We start from the raw sequence: 22,455 nt of genomic DNA on the forward strand, positions 1-22,455 counted from the left end.
CCTGGCCACCCACGTTTGTCTGACGGATTGTTGGCAGTATCCAGACCAGGCCTGCAGGGATGGGCTGGTCCATCTCTGAAAAGCCCGAGGGCCTCTCTTCCATCGCTTCCTCTTCTCGCTCTGGCCCTGCTGTCTTCCCCCATGAATTAGGAACCCGTGTGTCTGACCTCCCTGCGGTCTGGGTCCCCACGGTGGGGTCTCATGGGGTCACCCAGGTGCTTCTCCAGCCCCGGGGTTTGTCAGGTGGTGGTCAGGCCTCCTGCCAGCAGCCACCCTGCCCCGTGGGTCACTGAGGACTTGATGTTCTTGACATTCTTGGGAGGTGCCCAGTGGAGTGACAGGGTCGTCCCTCCAGCTGTTCCTTCAGAACATTCATCCTTAAATAATCACATGTGATAAGGGACTGGATCTTGTTATAGGAACAACCCCTGCTGTTGAGTAAGGTCCTCGAGGCAGAGGCATAGAGAAGGAAATGGTCCCCAGCCTGAGTGGTCCTTGGGGTGGGACTCTGGCCGGTGTCCACCTGCTGATGGAGCCTCCAGGCGGCCTGGTCCACGATCATCCACACTGGGGCCTCTTGGCCACCAGGGCAGCCTGGACCACCATTGCCCATGGTGGGGCCAGTGGACACAGGACTGTGGGCTTACTCAGAAGCCCCCTGCCTCCCCCTCCTCCTAGAAGCGAGTCCAACACCTACTTCCCCTTCCCGTTCCCCCCACCACCATCACTGAGGGACACTGGGCCAGATCTTTGACCTGGGGCAGCACAGGTTTGCCCCTTCCCCAGGCTGGCTTTGTTCCGTGGGGCTCCAGGACCCCTTAGGGCGGAGGGCCAGCCTCTCCAAAGCGTTCTTACTGGGGCTTCATGGCACTGGCTGCATTAAACTTCCCTGGAAGATTAAAACCTCTTGTCCTCAGATGCCCAGGTTTCATCTCAGAACCGGAAGGTGGGGGTTGGAAGAATTTGTCTGAAGATGCTGCTGTACAAATAAGATTTTAAAAAACAGAAGAGAGAAATAAATGCTCATAAGCTCTATTCTTTTCTTTTTTTTTTTTTCCAACAAAAGCTAGAGAGATTTAGAGCTGAACAGAGAGTTGCTTTTTAGTTCCACCTTTGGTTTGTGCAGAATATACACTTAACATTAGAGAAAGATTTTTTTAATGTTTTTAAGTAGGTCAAAGCAGACAATAGAATTGAAAGAAAATTCTAGTCCATCTTATTCTTTGCCAAAGCTTGTTTTGGTATTTTCTCCATCAGCAGACCAAGCATCTGAGGTCATACTTTGGATAAGTATTGCAGTGGTCAGGGGAGATGATGGGCAGCAGCTTAGCTCAGGGGGCAGAAGGCTTCCCACCCTGGGCTGTCCTGAGCTGTGGGGTCAGGAAGGGGGGAGAGGCCTGCTGATCTGTGGTGGGAGGACAGGGTGGCAGCTGGGTCCGCCACGCCGGGAACATGGGCCTCCACCCCTCCGTCACTGCTGCTTGCCAGCCGCACGCACTCTCAGGCCAGCACCCGGCTCTCGCCCCCACTTCTCACCTCCTGGCCTCTCGTTCCCGTCACTTTCTCTCATTCCTCCCCTCTTGTGTCTTTGCTGGTCCAGACTCTGGGGCTCATTTCAGCGGTTTGTGCTAATTGTGCTGCTGTTCCGAAGGCAACATTTTGTGTTGAAGAGGAGGAGCCTCCCTTCTGGCACTTAGGGAAGCAGCTGGGGGGAAGGAACAGGACGAAGGCAGAGCTAGGAAGGTCGTGGTGAACAATGAAAACATCCCCAAGTTTGAAGAGTCTGTCAACCCTGCTCCCAGCCCCATCCTAAGGTCCATGCCTCCCCCCGAGCGCCGGGCGCAGGCTGCTCCCCATCCTTTGCTGGAAAGGGGGCGCCGTGCTTCCTTGAGCAGTTCCATGTGCACACAGAAATACACCTAAGAGCACCCCCTTTCCCAAGGACGTTTGTCCAGTGGGTTCTGTCTGTGGTTTAGAAAAACCAAAAGGGTTTTCTCCAGTTTCTACAATAGACATTTCAAATGGTCTCAGACAGGAGAGCCCCTGGGCGTTTGCTTCCGCCCAGGTCAGGAGTGAAAGCTGGATTTGAACTAGGCCTTGAGGGTTTTGTCACCTGTGAACTGACATCCGATGTCTGTCTGCAGAGCTGCCTGCCTCGTCCAGATTCTCTTCCTGTTCAGTCGCCACAGTCTGTCCCTCCACCCAGTCCATCTGCCCAGTCAACGATCTGGCTCCCACCCGACAAGACCCCACACACTTGTCACTTAGTCACCCCTGCATCTGGTAGCGTTGGACACGAAGGAAGGGGCGAGGAGACACACTTGTCCTGCGATCCTGGAGGACACCCGGGAGCGATGAACAGAAGGAGGGTCCTTCCAGGCCCTGGAGGTGTCTGGTGGTTCTGGGACCAGGGCGCTCAGGGGCTGAATAAGCCCCCACCCTTCTGCTCTCCCAGGATTCCTGCCCCCTCAGGGTAGTTGGAATTGGGCTTGTAAAGACCACCCAGTTCCAGAAAACCACGCTTCTCAGAATCCTTCTCAGTATGAGTAGTTATAGAGGCAAAGAATGAAAAACAGGCTTGCATCCTCTGGGACAGCAGTGCTTCCCAGGACAGCGACCCAACCTGGACCCCCATAGCTCTGCTTCAGATGCATGTTTGCGGTTTCAAAGGAGGGTGTTTGTTTTCCAGTGGTGCCTGGTTTTGGAAGGTGGGCCAGAGGTTGATGAAGAGCACATGGGGACAGAGACTAGTACACAGGAGAGTGACCAGAGCACAGAGTAAGTACCCGGCACATGGGGACAGGGACTAGTACACAAGACAGTGACCAAAGCACAGGGTAAGTGTCCAGAACATGGGGACAGTGCCCAGCACATAGGGACAGGGACTAGTACACAGGACAGTGACCAGAGCACAGGGAAAGTGTCAAGCACATGGAAGAGTGACCAGCCATGGGGACAGACAGGACATAATGAATGACCAGCACACAGGGTTAACCCCAACAAGCTGCATCCCTATTCAGGGCATCACTTTTAGTACCTGCTGTCGTCTCAGGCCTGTGACAGGCCTTCAAGTAACATGCTGAATAAATTCTTCACCGAAGGACATAGGGGCTTTAAGTACGGCCAGCCAGGAGTCCACTAAATCCTTCTGCCTCATTGATCCCATATCCATCAGACTTTGATCTTAGAGTCATCAGAGTGTAATGAAGACGCTCAGTCATTTCATAGGCCTGGGATATGAGGGCATAGATGTTCTACTTTCCCCACGTTTAGAGATAAGGATGTGGTCCGCGTGTGACCGAGTGGATCCTCATGAGTGTTCATGGCAGGAGGTCAAAGGGCAGGACAACTCTCTCCCGGGGCAGGGGAGGCCTTGTGGGGAGTAGAGGGTACCGGGGGCATTGCGCAGCATCCGCAGCAGCCGGTAGCAGTACCCCCACCTGGAAGACAACCAGACCTGTCTCTGACGTCGCCACATGTCCTGGGCACAGAATTGCCCCAGCTGAGAATCTCGGGGCTCCTGGGAGAGCGTGAGGTTAGAACTGGACTTCCGGTCATCAGAAGCCGACTCCCTGCGCTGGAGCAAGCCCCGCCCCCCCGCACCTCCTCCCTCCCGGCCCGGCCCCTCCCTCAGCAGCCTCCCAGCACCGCCTGCCCCCCGACCCACCGCGGTGCCCTGAGCCAGCGTGGGGACCCCAGGAGCGGTCTCCTCAGGCCCACAAGGGTTTCGGGTAACCTCGTCTTGCACCCTCCGAACTCTGTGCACTTATGACCCAGCAGGCAAGCACGTGAAAAACTCCCCCACCCCTACAATGGCTCCTAAACTTCCCAAGCCAAGTGTCGTGTTTCTAAGGATGATATTTCACAATATCCCCTTGATTCAAAGGAAACTCTGTGTGTGACCCACCTCCACATGCTATTCTGAGTATACAGCTGACCCTGAACCACACAGGCTGGAACTGCATGGTCCAGTTACGGGCGGAATTTCTCAGCAGTCAGTCCTGCAGTGGGGCTGAACTGCGCACCTGGATGGCTGACTCGAAGCTGCACTCAGACTTTTGACCTTGTGAAGGGGCACCACCCCACCCGTGCATTGTTCAAGGGTCAACTGCATGTGTCTGCTTATTTATACATTTGCTTGAGCTCTAACAAAACAGAGAAATAAAAAGGTCACTTTTAACTAAGAACACGAATTTGAATATCAAAATGTCTGGGCCCATGACACACGTGTGCAGAATGAAGTGTTCAGAAGCTTGTTTCTGGATATGGACTCATCCTAATTCAGACCCACAGAGGTTTCAGAATGACTCAGACCACTGCCCTCCGCCAGGCTGATGGGATTTTCGCAAACAATAAACAGTTCTGGGTAAAGCATCACGCCAAACAAAATTCTCTCTTCCTTTGATTTACATGGTTAGTCCTGAAAAATGCATTGTTCATTAAAACCTGTGCAAAAGAAAAACCAAGCAAAAGAAAAGCCAAAAAACAAAAAAACTTTGGTTTCTATACGTAGAGTTAGATTCAAGGCTCCCATAGTCATAGACAGGAAAGCAGACATTCAGAGGCATAGAAAACATGGGGCTACTTCATGAGGCGTGTTGCGTCCCGCCTTCCTGCAAACAAGCATCCCAGTACCTGGCAGGTTGGCCATGCCCCCAGGTCTGTGGCGGTCACGGCTGCCTAGAGGGTGCCCCACCTGGAACCATGCCTTTTCCTGGAAAAGCCTAGGACGGAGACCGAGCTCTCTTGCTCTCAGTTAAACCCTCAGTGGCACGTGTGCCTGGCATGCATTTAAAATAAAACCAATAAAAATTGTGGAGTGAGTGGGGAAGACATTTCCCTACAGGGACACACAATGTTTGATGGCATTTTCTGCTTTGGTTTCGACACCTGAAAGAGAATATTATTACACAACCCTGGCCCTTGTCACCTGTGCCTCGCTGCTTGAAAAGAAAAAAGGACATTTTAATATGCAGTGTTGAAATCTCCCTGAAGCAAAAAGCAGGAGATCCCAAAAAGCAGGAGAACCCAACCTTGGAAAATGCTTGTGTAAAAGTTATAAATATCTCTCCACTCTCTATGCAAGCTGGGAATTAGGGCAATTAATTATCACAGATGCAGCAAAGACTACGCTTGGATTCACAGGGTCAGTGGCTTTTCTGTGTGAAAAGAAGCTCATTTGTTCATTCACCAGAGGCTGTAAAGCACTTAATGTTTGGGGTCCGACATGGGCCACCCACACCTCCTGCTGCAGGTTTTTGACTTGGTAATGGACCCAAGAAGGCTATTTACTGAGGCTCAGTGGCATTTCCATGTCCCTCCCTTGTCCTTTTGATGGTCTGAGGACATATGCTTTGGAAGCCTTATTCATACCCTGTGCTCGGCTCTGGTTTACACGCCTTCTGTATTGAAATTTCTCCTGTCAAAGACTGCGAAATTGGCGGCTTAAATCAGAAACAAAAAAAAATACAAGCTGGTCTCATTTGCTAGTTAATTCACAAGCTGCTAGAAAAAATCTTTACTTTGTTTTTTTACAGAAACGTGCTTTTAGTTCACAAAAATTCCATGCAGCCGCCTATGAGAATGCGAGGATGCGAGAATGCGGCCTTCCTGGCATGCGGCCCCCTCCGTCTGTCCCCGGCCAGCCTCCAGCCTCCCTCCCTGAACGCCCTCCCCTCCCTGTTCCCAGGCGCTGGCTGTAGGAGCCTTGCCTTTGTGTACCTCCTGCCTTGCCTTCTCATCAAGCCCCATTGAGTTAGAGCCCCAGAGGTCACCTCCAGGAAGGCCTCCCAGATCATCCCTTTCTCATCAGCCTCTCTTGGTTCCTTTCCTGTTTCCCCTCTGTGTCGGCTTCTTTGGCCCTCATTAAACCGTAATTCAATTTATTTAATGCCTATCTCCTCCAGGGACAGGTGTTGCCACTCAGGACTGAATTTTCTTAAATTAAATCAATATGTTTTTACTTTGTATTATAATAGCAATATATATGGTCTGGGCAGAAAATTTAGAAAATATAAGTATAAAGAAAAATCACTGATGAGGAGCTCCCTGGTAGCTCAGTGAGTTAAGGAGCTGGCATTGTTACTGCCGTGGCTCAAGTTCAATCTCTGGTCTGGGAACTTCCACGTGCAGTGGGCATGGCCACCAAAATATAGATCAATTGATTTTTTTAAAAAGAAAGAAAGAAAAACCACTGAGAAACCCAGAGTCAGTATCTCCCAATGGTGATTCCATGTCCTTCTGGCTGTTTCCATGCATAATGTAGGCCTGTCTGGCTCTGATGCATAAAACATGGAGTGCACACTCTACTTTAAAATTGCCCCCCCGATCCTGCTGAGTAGCATTGAGAACTATGTCTAGATACTCATGTTGCAACAGAACAAAGGGTGGGGGAAAAAACTGTAATTGCAATGTATACATCTAAGGATAACCTGACCCCCTTGCTGTACAGTGGGAAAATAAAATAAAAAAAATAAATAAATAAAATAAAATAAAATAAAATTGCCCCCCCGCCCCGCCCCATGAACATCCTTGCTTGGCTAAATACATATGCTCTGTGCAGTATCCATTGTATGCTTATAGTAAATAATTCCTGCCATCCTGTCTGGTATTATCAGTTTTTGTTTGTTTGTTTTGCATTTTTAGGGCCACAGCTGCCACAAGTAGAAGCTCCCAGGCTAGGGGTTGAAACGGAGCTGCCACTGCCGGCCTACACCACAGCCACAGCAATGCAGGATCCGAGCTGTGTGTGTGATCTATACCACAGCTTGTGGCAATGCCAGATCCTTAACCCACTGAGCAAGGCCGGGGATTGAACCCATGTTCTCACAGAGACTACATCAGGTTCTTAACCTACTGAGCCACGATGGGAACTCCTCTGTTCCCTCCTTTTATCCTACTGCTCAATTCCCTATTGCTGGCTGGAATCCTGTTGTCGGGGGCATGGCTGAGTCAGAGGCGTGAATAGTCTGAAGTCCTCTGATAGAAAAGTTACCTCCTGGCACAAAGCTGTGTAGAAACGCCTTTCTCCGCCTTGGAGATTTGTTCTGATTGCTGGAAACTGCCTTTGGTAAAAAGGCCTGTGGACGGGAGTGTCAAATACTCAGAGACCTTCAGTCTTCATTTTTCATTGGTCATTTCTTCCTGGAGCCCCCAAGTCCTTGGTGTCAGGAAACAACCCACATGCATAAACCAACCTGCTCTCCCAGTGGCTGGCTTCTTGCCATGTCCTGGGTGTTTATTTCTCCCACCAAGGCTCTGGTGGCTCCACTCCACAATGCAATCTGTGGACTCATGGCAGCCCACTTGGTTCTGGACCACTCGCCAGGGTCAAAACTACATGAAGACAGGCTCTGGGCACCCAGCCACAGGAACTTGGAAATACCTCCTGCCCAAGCCCTGTCTGGCAGCCATGGGGCTGGGTTGTGTGTCCCCTGGGCTACACAGCCCATGGGGCCAGGGTCTAGTGAGAACCTGGACTCTCCATCATGTGGCCCCCTCCTCTTCCTGCATGGCCCACAGTGTTTCCGTGAGCCCTGCGTTCCTAAGCCACCTGGGCTTTTACAACACAAGCTATAGATAAGACCCACCCAAGTGGCCACTACTGGGGCCTGGAAGGGCTGTGGTCCCCACCCTTGCACCTTGCCTCTCGGGGGGCCCAGCTCCTGTTTGTCTCGGCCAGAGTCACAGAAGATACTTTTACACCAGTAGGCAAACATTCCATCCCAGTTTCCTGTCCGGGCTGTAACATGAGAGAAAAGGTGCTTTTGGCTGAAAACCCTGCCTTTCCAGCCAGGCATGCAGGTCCCTGGAGAGGGTGGTGAGAGACAGGCCGGGAAGATGGCAGGACTCCTTCTAGTGCTAAAGCATACCAGGAGCCTCTCAGTATTTACCGCAGGAAGAGCCCCACTTGGGACCTGCTCAGTGTAGAACTGCATCCTTTCCTGTCTCCACCAAGAGCATTGTGGGAAACTCCTGCCTCCAGCAGGAAGAGCATGTGTCGAGCCCTTTGACCACAGACCCTGGGACAGCATCACTGTGTTTGGGATCCTATGGCCTCTGCTCTTGGCTGCCATCACCGTGGTTCTGGCTTTTGTGAATGAGCACGGAGGACATGATCGGTCAGACACCTTGCCAGACAAGGTCCGTGACACTGCACTGTGTGAGGGCTCCACGTCGGGGACGACGGGTGACCTCCAAATGAGGGCCTGCTTTGTCCTCTTCGCGGCTTAGCCAGCACTCAGACCTGAACCTGACACGAGAGCGCTGGGTGGGCATCACTCTGTGGGGACACGTGCCAGGGATGGTGGTTCAGGGCCCCGTCCTGATCTGACCCAGTTGCTTCCCTAGGAGTGCAGGGCCCTGGCCTGTGGCAACACCCGACCTGGGCTCAGCCCCCACACCCGGTCAGCACTGACCACGAGGCAGGGCCTCCCCTCTGCCCCCTCTTCCTTCCTCTTCTTCTCCACACCGGATTCCACTCTATTTCCAGTTTTCTCAGGTTTCAGCTGCTTTCCTACCAGAAGAAAATAAAACTAAGTGGAAGTGGTTTTTTCTAGGTTCTGAGATTGTTTTATTCTCATTCTATTTTTGTAACATTTTCTCACTTTTTCTATAATGTTGATCACTTTTATAATGGGGGGGAAACAATGATGGTACATTCAGGCCCTTCTGGGGTTTGAATGACAGGCCATGTCTGATCACAAACGCCAAGTGACCGTAAGGAGCCGCATCCTCAGGGCTCAGGATCTGTCGAGAGAGGCAGGAAGGGGACTGACGTGTCTGCTCTCCCCTAGGTGCCCCAGGACGAGTGGGCTGGGTACCCCCCTGGGGGCAAGGATGAGGAGATCCCCTGCCGGAGGATGAGGAGTGGCAGCTACATCAAGGCCATGGGCGACGAGGAGAGCGGGGAGTCGGACTCCAGCCCCAAGACATCCCCCAAGGTGACCCTCCGGCCGGAGCCTCTGCTCAAGTCCATCGGACCCAGGCCGCTGGGAGAGCTGCAAACGTAAGCCCCCACCTCCCCACCCCAGGGCTGTCTTCTCCGGGCCACTTGTCACCCTACAGACATCCCAGGATGAAAACAGTAGACCTAATGGCCATCAATTTTCAAGTCCTTAAGAAAACAATCAGGCCTTCAGTTATTTACTTACTGCAGAGTAGTTTAAGGAAGTAGTCATGGGTGATTTCTATGTCAAATAATCATTTTAGAGCTGTCACAGCCAGCAGCCCTCAGTATCTGCTCAGACTATTCCAGTCGTTTATCAGGAGCACATTTGCGTGCGTGTGTGAAAATCGCTATGGGGGGGGGTCTTATTTACTGTAACTTTATAAGTGCATATATAGGCCACGAATTTTTGTGGGGTTGGGTGAGGAATTGGATGACTTTTACAAATATAATCGCATATGCTTTATATGTTTGTCCAAAAGTACACTCTTGACAAATTCAACTAATTTCCCAAATATAAACAAGGAGAAACTGGAACCCCGGCTGTTGGTGTGAACTATGACATATGACTCTGGTTCTTGGCCGTGACCCTGTCGTGTGTGTCAGTCCTGCCAGCCAAGTCTGGACGTAAAGGCAAAGGGCCGTCTGCTCTTTCTACCACCAGCTGCGTGTCCTCCGAGTGAGGATCCAACAAGAGGGTGAACCGCAGCTCCGTGCTTTGCCCATTGCATCCCAAGTTGTCCTTGTGGTGTAATGAGCAGATGAGGCTTGATCAGGGTGTCACCTTTGTGTCATTCCCCACGGTGGCCCCATGGGCACAGCTACCCGTGAACAGTGGTGTGGCTTCTCCTGATAAACTCATCTGGTAGCGTGAACTAAACTCTGTCATCCGGTAGCATGAACTCTTGGGATGAAAAATTAGAATCTTGAATTGAACTGAACTCACATGTGGCAAATGTGAACTGTACCTTTATGACTAACTCACTTAATCCCACAGTGATGATGTGGTATTTTTAATATTTTAGGGTGAATTTTGCATATACAACTGTTATGAGGGTTTCATTTGTTTTGCCACTCACAAAGGCAATATTCACTTTCTACCTGGCATAGAACCTGTATTTGCAAAGAAAAAATAATTGTAAATTACTGTAAAGCCTGCAGTTTTTATAGACTCACAGGTGGGGGGTCATATATTTCGATTTTTAAATCTTGTGTTCTAGTTCTGAGAAAAGTGCCATTGGTAATTTGGTAAGTCTTGCATTGAATCTATAGATTGCCTTGGGTGGTATAGTCATTTTACAATACTGACTCTTCCAGTCCAAGGTCACAGTATATTTTTCCATCTGTTTGTGTCCTCTTTGATTTCTTTCATCAGCGTCTTATAGTTTTCAGAATCAGGTCTTTTACCTCCTCAGATAGGTTTATTCCTAGGTATTTTATTCTCTTTGATGTGATGGTGAAAAGAATTGTTTCCTTAATGTCTCTTTCTGACTTCTCGTTGTTAGGGTATAGAAATACAGCAGATTTTTGTGTATTAATTTTGTATCCTGCAACTTTACTGAATTCATTGATGAGCTCTAGTAGTTTTCTGGTAGCATCTTTAGGTTTTTCTACGTGTGGCATCATGTCATCTACAAATGGTAATAATTTTACTTCTTCTTTTCCAATTTAGATTCCTTTTATTTCTTTTTCTTTTCTGATTGCTATGGCTAGGACTTCCAAAATTATGTTGAAAAAAAGGTGGTGACAATGGACATCCTTGTCTCGTTCCTGATTGTAAGTGTAATGCTTTCAGCTTTTCATAATTGAATATGATGTTAGCTGTGGGTTTGTTATCTACAGATTTTATTATGTTGAGATAGGTATGCCTATATAGGTATATAGGTATGCCCTCTATGCCCACTTTCTGGAGGGTTTTTATCAGATAAGATAAGATATTGAATCTTATCAAAAGCTTTTTCTACATCCATCAAGATGATCATATGGGTTTTATTCTTTAATTTGTTAATGTGGTGTATCACACTGATTGATTTGCAGATATTGAAAAATCCTTGCATCCCTGGGACAAACTCCACTTGATCAGGGTGTATGATCCTTTTAACATATTGTTGGATTTGATTTGCTAATGTTTTGTTGAGGATTTTTGCATCTATGTTCATCAGTAATATTGGCCTGTAATTTTCTTTTTTTGTCGTGTATTTGCCTGGTTTTGTATCAAAGATAAATACCAAATACAGGAGTTTCTGTTATGCCTCAGTGGTAGCAAACCTGACTAGGATCCATTGAGGATGCGGGTTCCATCCCTGGCCTTGCTCAGTGAATTAAGGATCTGGCATTGCCATGAGCTGTGGTGTAGGTCACAGATGCAGCTCAGATCCCGCATTGCTGTGGCTGTGGCTGTGGCAGCAGCTGTAACTCCGATTTGGTCCCTAGCCTGGGAACTTCCATATGCTGTGGGTGCGGCCCTAAAAAGCAAAAAAAAAACAAAGCAAAAATGCGCAGTTATACACACATCATTTTCAAACTACCAGAAAGCAAGGATAAAAAGAAAATCTTAGAGGAAACTTGAAAAAATAAAAGACACCTCACATACAGAGAACAAAAAATTTTAACAGTCTTTTTATTATAAACTATTCAAGCCATAAAACAATGACGTGACACCTTTATAAAGTATTCAAAGAAAAGCCTAATAGCCCGGAATTCTAGACTTAGAGAAGGTATCTTTCAAAAATGAAAATTAAATAAAGATCTTCTTTCAAAAACAAAAGCAGGCAAATCATTGTCAACAGACCTGTTCTGCAAGAAACATTAAAGGAAGTTCTTCAAGCATGAATATGGAATAATACAATGACAGACAGACATTTGAGACTATGCAAAGAAGGACATTCCATATCTGCCTTGTGATGGTGGCTTCATGGACGTGCACCTGCCACAGTCCAGAGAGTGAGAGATGCTGACAGGCAGCAACCAAACCAGAACTGGCAAAACCGAGGCCTGCAAAACCAGACAGAGGATGATAAATGGAATCTATGCAAGCAGCTCCTCTGTGGTGAGAAATAAACATTTGGAGTTCCCGTTGTGGCTCAGTGGTCAATGAATGGGGACTAGGAACCATGAGGTTGTGGGTTTGCTCCCTGGCCTCGCTTAGTGGGTTAGGGATCCAGCATTGCTGTGAGCTGTGGTGTAGGTTGCAGATGGGGCTCAGATCTGGCATTGCTGTGGCTCTGGTGTAGGCCGGCAGCTAAGCTCTGATTAGACCCCTGGCCTGGGAACCTCCATATGCCACAGGTGCAGCCCTAGATGATAATAAAAAAATAAAAAATAAATAAACATTAAACTGGGACAGAAAGAGGAGGCGCACGTCAGCTTCACTCCCCTCTTGCTGTGTTCACATCAGGTGGTGTAAGATGTAAGGCAGCCCCCAGCACCTTCTCCCTCCTTCTGGGCCAGTGGTTGGTGAGAAGACTGAGTCATGGGAGAGCCCTGCCCCTGGAGGGGAGAACCTGAGAAGTGATGGGAACATGGGCTCAGATGTGTCACAGGCCCTGAGAAACATGAGCTTCCTTTTTCTCCAGATGACAGTGACAGTCCTTTTGCAGATTGGACACCGGCTCTGTGGCCATCCTGGAATTCATGGGTCAATGACAAATAGTTATCTCCTTGGTTCTTGGAGAGGAATTGGGTCTACTTCTGAGACACAGCCAAGTCACCCCAAGAAACCTTTGAAAGGACACAGGGTGTTCAGAACCATCTAGAAGATTCCCTGGAGGTCCATCAGGGCCACCTTTCCCACCTCCAGGGCATCAGGTTTTGCTCCTTCCTGATGCTGGGACTCCATTGTGAACTTGGGCTCTCAGTCTCCTCAGATCCACAGCTCCTAGCACCTTTCACACACCAGCCCCAAGCCCTGCGTATCCCAGGCCCCCTCCCCTCAACGTCCTGTTTCTGAGCATCTGCACACCTGGTAACCTAGCTGAGCCCACGGCAGGTTCCTCGCAATCCAGCTCCTCCCAGCCTGCTTCCTTCCCACTGATCCCCAGACTGGAAATCTGCCTTCCAGCCTCACCTAACTCCCTGCAGTCTCCTGGCTGCCGTGCAGCCTCACACTGACGTGCTCTGTTCACCCTTCAGCACCAGCTCAGGATCACCTCCTCCTGGGAGTCTCCCTGAGTCACTTCCCGGTGTATGGTGCTAGAGTGCTCTGTGCTCACTTCTGCCATTCACCTGTGTGCTCTCCCCAGTAGCCTCGGGCTCTCTGAGGGCTAGAAATGTCCTGTTTATCATTGCCATCCTGTCTTTACTGTGTAGCATCTTCCATGTGCTCCACACTCACTGAATGGAGGTATAGAACTAACCTCCTGTGAATCACTAGTCAGGGATCATTGCTAATCAGCTTAAAAAGTGAACTGCTATTAAGGGCACCAGTAATATCATCTGTTTTAAAGTTTCAAAAAATAAAGATCATAAATTGAGGAATGCCCATCCGATTTCCCATCGTGGCGCAGTGGAAACAAATCCAACTAGGAACCATGAGGTTGCAGGTTCAATCCCTGGCCTTGCTTAGTGGGTTAAGGATCTAGTGTTGCCATGAGCTGTGGTGTAGGTTGCAGGTGAGGCTCAGATCCAGCGTTGCTGTGGCTGTGGCGTAGGCCGGCAGCCGTAGCTCCTATTTCACCCCAACCTGGGAACCTCCATATGCCAGGGGTGCAGCCCTAAAAAGCTAAATAAATAAATAAATAAATAAACAAACAAAGGAGTGCCCATTGTGGCACAACAGGGTCGGCAATGTCTCTGCAGTGACAGGACAATGATTTGATCCCTGGTCCAGCACAGTGGGTTGAAGGACCCAGTGTTGCTGCAGCTGTGGTGTACGTCACAGTCATGGTTCAGCTTCCACTTTGCTGTGGCTGTGGTGAAGGCCAGCAGCTGCAGCTATGATTCCACTCCTAGCCTGAAAATTTCCATATGCAGCCCAAAAATGAAAGGAAAAATAAAAAAAAAAAAGATGTGTGAGAGCAGAGCAGATACACATTCACTCAGTTCCTTAAACTCCCTAACAATTAGTCCAAAGAGGACCAGATGCCTGCCTCCTTGAAAATATCACACACCTTAAACGTGCAAATCTTCAATCAGGAGGGAATTTTATGCTCCATGATGAAGTGTCCTCTTTCAGTTTCCACTGCTCCCCCTCAGCTGGTGACCTCCAAACCCTCCATTTCAGCTGGAGGAGACCAGGGGTGAGTTCTGTGCCAGGCCACGTTGAAGCTGCAGCCAGCATTAAGAGTGGGTATTTGCAGCTCCATAGGATCCAACCTCCTGGATTCCTAGGTGCCTGAAAAGGTCTCTCATCAGACCTGAAAGGGAGGTGGGGACAAGGGCAGGGGAGGCACCTGTGCTGTGCCCCTCCTGTCTCCACCTGCCAGTGAGGCAGTCCCACCGCAGGCTTTGCAGGCTCAATGAGATTCTGTCTTCGAAGCAAGGTGGGCGCGCTCTGTACCAAGGCCTTTTTCTGTCTCTAGTCATGGATTTTCATGCCTCTTCATTTATTTTAATTTTTTTCTCTAGTAAATCCTCAGCTTTTGAGTCTCAGACTGTGGAATCAGCTCTTGGCATTGATCTATCACTTTCTACTAATCTCTTATTTTCTAATTCATTAATTTAGGCTTTCACTGTTGATTTTCTGCTACTATTTCCTTAGCTCTATTGTGTTATTTCTCTCATTCTTCAGCTGAAAGCTTATTTAGTTGCCAAAGTGTTTGAGATTATGAACATTCCTAAGAGAGTACCTCTAGCTGCATCACACATATCTTGATAAACTAATGCTTTTTTGTCACAACTTTCTGGATATTCTGCAATTTTGTTTTGATTTTCCCCTTGATAAAGGGTTGAATGAATTGAATGAAGGAAAGATCAACTTACTAGGAAAAATGTAGCCACTATTAACTATTCTTCTTTTTTTTGTTGTTGTTTTTCTGTTTTGTTTTGTTTGCTTTTTAGGGTCATACTTTTGGCATATGGAGGTTTGCAAGCTAGAGGTTAAATCAGAGTTGCAGCTGCCAGCCTACACCACAGCCACCGTAATGCCAGATCCTGAGCCCACTGAACAAGGCCAGAGATCAAACCTGCATCCTCATGGATGCTAGTCAGATTCATTAACCACTGAGCCACAGTGGGAACTCCTATTCTTCTTAATTTGAATTACTTTTTCAAACTTTTGTATTGTGTAAACTTTTTAATACTGCCCATCTTTTCTTTCCAGCCCTTTGGATGGGGAGCTAGATTAGAAACTTAGATAAAATCATATCCTTTTTTCCAATTTTTTCCCATTTCTCATTGTATAAGTTCTCAATTTCCCCAAAGTCAAGTCGTTCCTGATCACTCTCATAGCTCATTTACTCACTCTTTAGACCACCGCTGAGCTACTTTTTGTGCATTTTTGCTCCTGTTCATCTAACCACCATGTGTGCTTTCCTGCACAGAAGCTGAGGGCGTTTCCTCTATTCATCTCGTGGTGAACTGACAGCTCTGATAGCATAATGGACAGAGAATTTGTCACACTTGAACAATGAAGAGTGTTGAAAGAGATCACTCTTTAAACACAAGTCACTCTACTTTTGTAGGATTCAGATGTCTGATGGCAGCAGCAGATGGATCAGCTGAACATGCCTGTGGGAGTCAGTCAGGGCTTTCTGTTAACAAGCCAGAAGCCAATGGCTGTCAAAGCCTTGACTGTGTTTCCAGACGATGCAGTGAATGAGGAAATTAGAGCAAAGAGAGGCAAATCTGTAAGATTTGGGGGCAAATGAAATAAAATTAAACTGAATAGCAAATCGGAAGCAGCAATAATTTTTACTAAGTCGTATTATGTGCATTTCTCTCAAATGTAGTAACATCGATTTATTCTGTTGAAATCATTGTCTTCCTCAGTATATGATACTTAACATATGAATCTGCTTATTTATTCATCCAATAATTGTGTGCTAGGAACTGAGTATGTAACTGAGATAATATTAAGTAAATAAATAAATGTCAGATTGCCAAGATATGAACTAGGCCCCTAAAACTAAACAGTTAATTTAAAATGACAGAAATCATTTTCACGGAGTTAAAAAAGTGAAGTTTTGATGAATGAAATTGCTTTTGAAATAACCATTTTATTGATATTAATAAAATGGGTTTTAAGTCTCTTTTATTGTGAAATTCAGCAAAATATGTCAAAATTATTTATGTTAATTCTTCCCAGAGAACTCGGTCCGGCTGGTGCCTTGATGTCCATCTGTGACAGTGTGAGCAGAGAAGGACTCCGTCACACCATGCCAGATCGTGAGCTCAGTTCTAATCTGAGCTGACACTTGAGTGTTTCTTTAAGCCACTGAATTTATGGTAATGTGCTATGCAGTGTATTAGGGTTCTCCAGAAACATAGGGAGTGTGTGTGTGTGTGTGTGTGTGTGTGTGTGTGTGTGTGTGTGTGTGTGTGGAGAGAGAGAGAGATGGAGGCACAGAGAGATTAACCATAAGGAGTTGACTTCCATGATTGGGCATGCTGGCAGGCTAGAGGCTGGAGGAAGAATTGATGCTCCAGCTTAAGTCTGAAGAGAGTCTGGAGGCACAATTTCTCTTCATTGAAAAGGAAGACCTTAAGACCTTCAACTGATTGGACAAGGCCCACCCATATTATGGAGGGTGATCTGCTTACTCAAAGTCTCCTATCTATATTACTGTTTGACCAAATATCTGGGTCCCACAGTCTAACCAAGTCACACATAAAATTAACCATCAGACACAGCAACAGAAAACTAATACAGGAAGGCATTAAAATATTAGTAATGGCTATCTCCAGGTGGTGGATTTATAGCTGAATTTTATTTTCTTTTAACTATTTTCTTTCTTCATTTCTTTCTTTTTTTTTAGGCCACACCCATGGCATGTGGAAGTTCCCAGGCTAGGGGTTGAATCAGAGCTATAGCTGCCTGCCTACACCACAGCCACAGCAACACCAGATCTGAGCCACATCTGCGGCCTACGCCACAACTCACAGAAATGCCAGATCTTAACCCACTGAGCAGGGCCAGGGATCGAACCTGTGACCTCATGGATACTAATTGGGTTTGTTACCACTGAGTCACAAAGGGAACTTCTGCTTTTAACTGTGTTCTACATTTTTTCCAAAAGCGTATATGAGTGTTAAAATAAGAAAAGATATTGAAATCAGTTTTATTGTCTAAGCTCCCTCATAACCTATAAGTACTGTTTTTCCAACAATAATTCTGCATTTAAAACAAATTATCCTTGTGTTGTAAAGTTACCATGGTAGTAGATTTATGCTCAGTGACTTTATTAGTCTTTCCAGCTATAAGTGGAATTATAATTTTACGTGGGTTTTAAAGCCATTAAGGGAAATTTATTCCCGGTAGTGTCTCCAAGGCTCATTTTCCTGAGACATATAGTGAGAGACGCTTGTGGAGAGACAACCCTGGGAGTTCTCAGAGCTTGGTGTTGTCGCCATGGAACCCCCTTCCTTGACGAAGTGGAAGGGGTAAGCATGTGAGCACTGCTGAATGAGAAGCTCTCTAAAATCACGTCCACCCCCAACACCACCATGAGTAGTTGGACAGACCTTCAAACATCCCCCGGCCCAGACGGTCAAGGGCTTTTCCAGCACGGCCTCCCTCCCAGGACCCCATTCCATTACCCGTGACTTCTAACTAGTGAAAAGTTCCCATACTGAGAGTTTTCCATTTGTCACATCCCGCACACCTTGTGTCATAATTCTTTTTTTTTTTTTTTCTTTCTTTTTAAGGTCGCACCTATGGCATATGGAAGTTCCAAGGCCAGGAACCGAATCAGGCTGAGACCTATGCCACAGCCACGGCATCGCCAGATCTGACCTGCATCTGCCACCACTCTGCAGCTCACGGCAACTCCAGATCCTTAACCCACTGAGCAAGGCCAGGGATCAAACCCATATCCTCATGGACACTATGTTGAGTTCTTGTCCCACTTAACCACAACAGAAACAGCAATAATTCTTCTTTTTTCTTTTTATTTTTTTTTGTCTTTTTTAGGCGGTACCTGTGGCATACGGAGGTTTCCAGGCTAGGGGTCAAATCAGAGCTACAGCTGCCGGCCTACACCACAGCCACAGCAACACCAGATCCTTAACCCACTGAGTGAGGCCAGAGATCAAACCTGCATCCTCATGGATACCAGTCAGTTTCGTTACTGCTGAGCCACAACAGGAACTCCTTTTTTATCTTCTGTGTTTTCCTCTACTTCCTGATTAAATTATTGTCACCCCTCAAGTGACAATACACTCATTTCTTTTCATGAGTAATCTTCATGCAGAGAATGTTTGACAACATTGTTCGCTGACCAGGTCACAATTTGTCATCTCTTACATACAGCTACACTATTATTTTCGTTTCCAATGGGTGCACATTTACTGATTACCTCCAATCACAGCAGGATGTAGATTTTACTGTCTATTGATTCTTACATTTATACGGGGAGTATTCAAGTAGTTATTAAATTCAGCAGTTGTCATTAAACATTGCAATAGTAAAAGAACTCTTTCTCCTTAAGTAGCTTGTACCTCTTACTTTATAGAGTGGTAGGTAATCAAATATTTAACTATAAAATCAGCAGTCAGAAAATATAATGGAGTGAGAAAATGGAAATACATATTTAATGGCTGCAGTGATATTTAATTTCAAGCACTTACAGGGAAAATATTGGAACAAAGCCAGCTCTTGAGGGCAGAACGGAATGTCTCCCCTCCCCCCTACACACGCCCCTCCCCCTGCAAATGCCCCTCCCCCTGCCCACACCCCTGACATGGCATTTATCTGGTTTTCTACTGGTCTCACTCTAAGCCCTTGCAAGCAGAGATCACATGTTAGTTACCAGACATGGAGTAAGTAGGTATTTGATAGTATTTGATGGGCTGAGTTGTTTATAAGGAAATTTTAACTGGGGCCAATTATGTGGGGTTATTAGTGGTAATTTTTACTATCACTTTGTGCTCTAGTCATCTCACTTGTTAGGCTAACAATTTTTAAAATTGTTCCTGAAGAGCCATTGAAGAATTTCAAGTAAATTAGCAGTTTCTGTTCCAGAAAGATCGCTCCGACTGTGTGGACACAGTGAGGCGTCTCTCAGGGCACGCAGGTGAAGTGTGAGACTCCGTGAGACATGGCAGTGGGAGCACAGGAAATGAGTGGGAAAGCAGACGCATTAGGGGCAGAGGTGGACAAAAGGAGCAGGCAGAAAGGACCCCAAGGCTGTGACTTGGGCGGGTTGGTAGTGTCTTTCAACAAGAAGGGGGCCTGGAAACAGGGGCAGATATAAGGGTTGTGCTGAGTTTGGCCTTGGGCAGACTGAGTTTAAGGTGGCAGAGGGGAGTAGCCGCTGCGTCCTGATGACCAGGGAGAGCATCAGTGGTTGGTGCCCCAGCCCCCCGAGGATGCAGACCCCCCAGATCCACCCTGCCCACCCTCTCTGCTTCTGGGCTGGGGCACCTGATGGGGGCCTGTGAGAGAGACGCAGATTGTAGCCTGAGGGAGCCCCAGGGGCCAAAACTAGGAAACTCTGAGTGACAGAATAAATCATAATAATTGCAATCCACAAGCCAAAAGAAGTACCCATGAGTCCATATGGATACCTGCAAAGTACTGATAAATAAGCGACTGGGGAAGCAAGACAGTTCTCTCTGCAGTAGAACTTCTGTGTAGGAGGATTGGGGGAAAGAAGAGCACACATGGGCCAGCAGCACCATGTTAACTGCTGAGCAGAGGCTCTTGGGTACAGAACCTCAAAATATCTGCCTGCAAGGCGGGTATTAGCAGCCAAGGGAACAGTAGAAACTTCCCAGTGGAGAACCCAGCAGACTGCCCCCCACCCCCCAACCAGGTAACTAGAATTAAATCAACCCTGAGACACCAGGGCATCATACACCCTGGATATGACATAGGGACATCACTTCTGAGGTGTTCCCACCAGAAAGCATCACCTCCATGTGACCCTGGCAAAGAGCACACCCCTGCATGGGGCAGTTTCCTTGACAAGTGATGACACTCTTCAACCCCGTCATGGCAAACGGGGCACAGGGGAATGTACAGGTCAGAAGGGGATTAGGAACCAGGACAACCCCATGCAGCCTGGGATCCTGGGAAGGCCGCTGGAAGTGGAAAGATCAGCACTGGGAAAGTGGTCACCTTATAGAGAGTTCTGATTTCCTGGTGTTTCTAATTAAAGCACAGGATGTAAGATGTTAACACTGAGAAGAGCTGGGTGAAGGGATGTGGGTCCAAAAGTATTGCAAAGTAAAGAGTTAGCTAACTAAAAATTTGGTTATTGACCTCCATCATTTCCAAGAAATGGAAATACACAGGTCACATTCTGTGACGGCAATGTAATAAAACTGAGAAATAAATGTTCAAAATAGAACCCCCAAAATACAACTAGAGGAAACAAGGAAGTCCCACCACCTGGACTGTGCTGTCTCCCCCTCCCCGCTCCACGTCCGTTGGGTCGAGCTCTGTCACACCCTGAGCCTGTCCACACCCCCCATGCAAATTATTCTGACTCCTGGCTGGACCATCGTGGTGACTCTCACCCCCTGGTCCCCTTGCTTCAGACCTTGACCCACCACCATCCGCCTCCACACAGCCCCTGTAAACACAGATTGATTAGTTAGTGACACGCCGTGGCTGATGTGCCCCTGGATTTGGGTCTTTCTGTAGGAACTCCGCCACCAATGCACAGACCTCAGGCTGTGTCTGAGCAAGACTCTAGCTTTGGAAGCAGAAGGCAAAGGGGGCAGCATGCTGACCGGTAAAACCAGGGCTGGACCCAGCCTAGCTGTGTCCACAGAGGCCTAGGCAGCGTCCCGCAGACTTGCTGCCTCGCTCTGCTTTGCTGTGCGTTGGCTGCGTGCAGATGCTCCCAGGCAAAGCAGGAAGGCCACCGGACAGTCCAGACTGACTGCCCAGCTCAGTGCCTGAGGCAGCAGGAAGCCTCCTCTTCTCAACACCAGTGGCGGCTCCTACGATGCGCCAGGCCCCGTTAGGTGCTCTAGAAACACAGGGAACAAACAGACAGGAAGCCCAGCCCTCACAGGCCTCAGGCTCCATCAGAGGGCGATGGACTGCAGACACAATAACTAACCAACAATGATGGGTGACAGTGTTGCCTGTCAGAGGAGGACAGTGACTGGAGTCAAGGGTCCAGGGACCTGCAGGGTGGGGATGTGGGCAGCCTGGGAGGGGGTGGCAGCGTGGGTGGCTTGGTCAGGGAGGGCTTCCGGGGAAGACAACATGTGCAGGGGGAGGTGGTGTGTGGTGTCTGAGAAGGGAGAGGCTGGTGGGGGAAACAGGGCGGCCAGGCTGGAATAACAGCCAAGAAGGGGAGGGTCGGGCAGGAGGGTAGATGACATCTGGCCCATTGTCCATGTGATATAAACCCAGCTTGGCATGACTTTGAGGGACAGAAGAGCCAGTGGTGCTGAGGAAAAATGTCATCCATGAGCCTGATTGGAGCAGGGAGGCCGACTTTATCCTGGACCCCATGGGGGTTGCAGGGGGAAAGGCTGGGCTGACCCTGAACACAAGGACGGGGCAGGGGGGGTTGGTCACAGCCTGAGACAGGCGGGGTTACAGGTGAAAACCTCTAAGGGAACATCAGGGCTGGGGCTTGTGACCAGGCCAACTCCCAGGATCCTGCTGCAGGGGTGTGTGGTCGGACCACCCAGGGCCGACCACTGGGAGGAGCAGAGAGCAGCGGGGTGGTGGGTAGATTGGGGCTTCAACTCAGCAGGACTCTCAGGCGGGGCTAGGCCGGCACTGGGGGGCCCGAGCGTGGTCTGTGGAGGAGAGGAGGGTCTTGCCCAGCGGTGCTGCTCTGGGTGGAAGTTAGGTGAGTCTCAAGGCGGGGGCTGTTTAGGGCAGCACCCAGCCTGCCTGGTCAGATGGCGGAGGCCACCCGCAGGGCAGACACACCAGGCGCCAGAGGCTCAGATTCAGGGAGTATTTTGAGAGTCAAGGAGCAGAATTTCCTGAGAAAGCCCCCGTGTTTGCGGTAACCCTTCGGGATAAGCTGGGACGGCAGGCTGTCTCCACCAGGCTACCTGGTCGCTCACACTAGAACCTCTGGGTTTTCCATTTTCTTCCAACTTTCCTTCATCTGCCTTCCTTTTGCCAACACATGATGAAGGAGTAATTAGCTGTGGACTGTGTTCTGTGATCCCCACAATCCAGAACTAGTTAGGGCTTTGTCGTCACCCTGAGGCAGCCTCTCCCCGAGGCCTGACCTCCCAGGACGTGTGGCTGGTTCTGTTTCACTTCACAGTAGCTGTCACCTGGTAAACCAGTAGTTAATACATGGTGACAAAACAACTATAATGGAAAAAAGAAAAATCATATATAAATAAATAAGTATAATACATGGTAACAAGTTAATTGATGGTAACTAACCATCAAATGTACTCGTTAACGTGTTGATGGAATTAGC

At 48.2% G+C, this 22,455-nt stretch overlaps 1 protein-coding gene across 6 annotated transcripts in view; it reads left to right on the top strand.

The window, feature by feature from the left end:
• DLGAP2 (discs, large (Drosophila) homolog-associated protein 2) overlaps positions 1–22,455 on the top strand; it is a 667,132-nt gene that overhangs the window by 575,744 nt on the left and 68,933 nt on the right. For all 6 annotated transcript variants that reach the window (XM_021074622.1, XM_021074619.1, XM_021074620.1 and 3 more), the window contains one exon: positions 8,796–9,007. In XM_021074622.1, coding sequence (XP_020930281.1) covers positions 8,796–9,007 — 212 coding nt within the window. The remainder of the gene's footprint in view (positions 1–8,795; positions 9,008–22,455) is intronic.

The sequence above is a fragment of the Sus scrofa genome, chromosome 15 (genome assembly GCF_000003025.6).
Source record: "Sus scrofa isolate TJ Tabasco breed Duroc chromosome 15, Sscrofa11.1, whole genome shotgun sequence".
Classification (NCBI taxonomy): Eukaryota; Metazoa; Chordata; class Mammalia; order Artiodactyla; family Suidae; genus Sus; species Sus scrofa.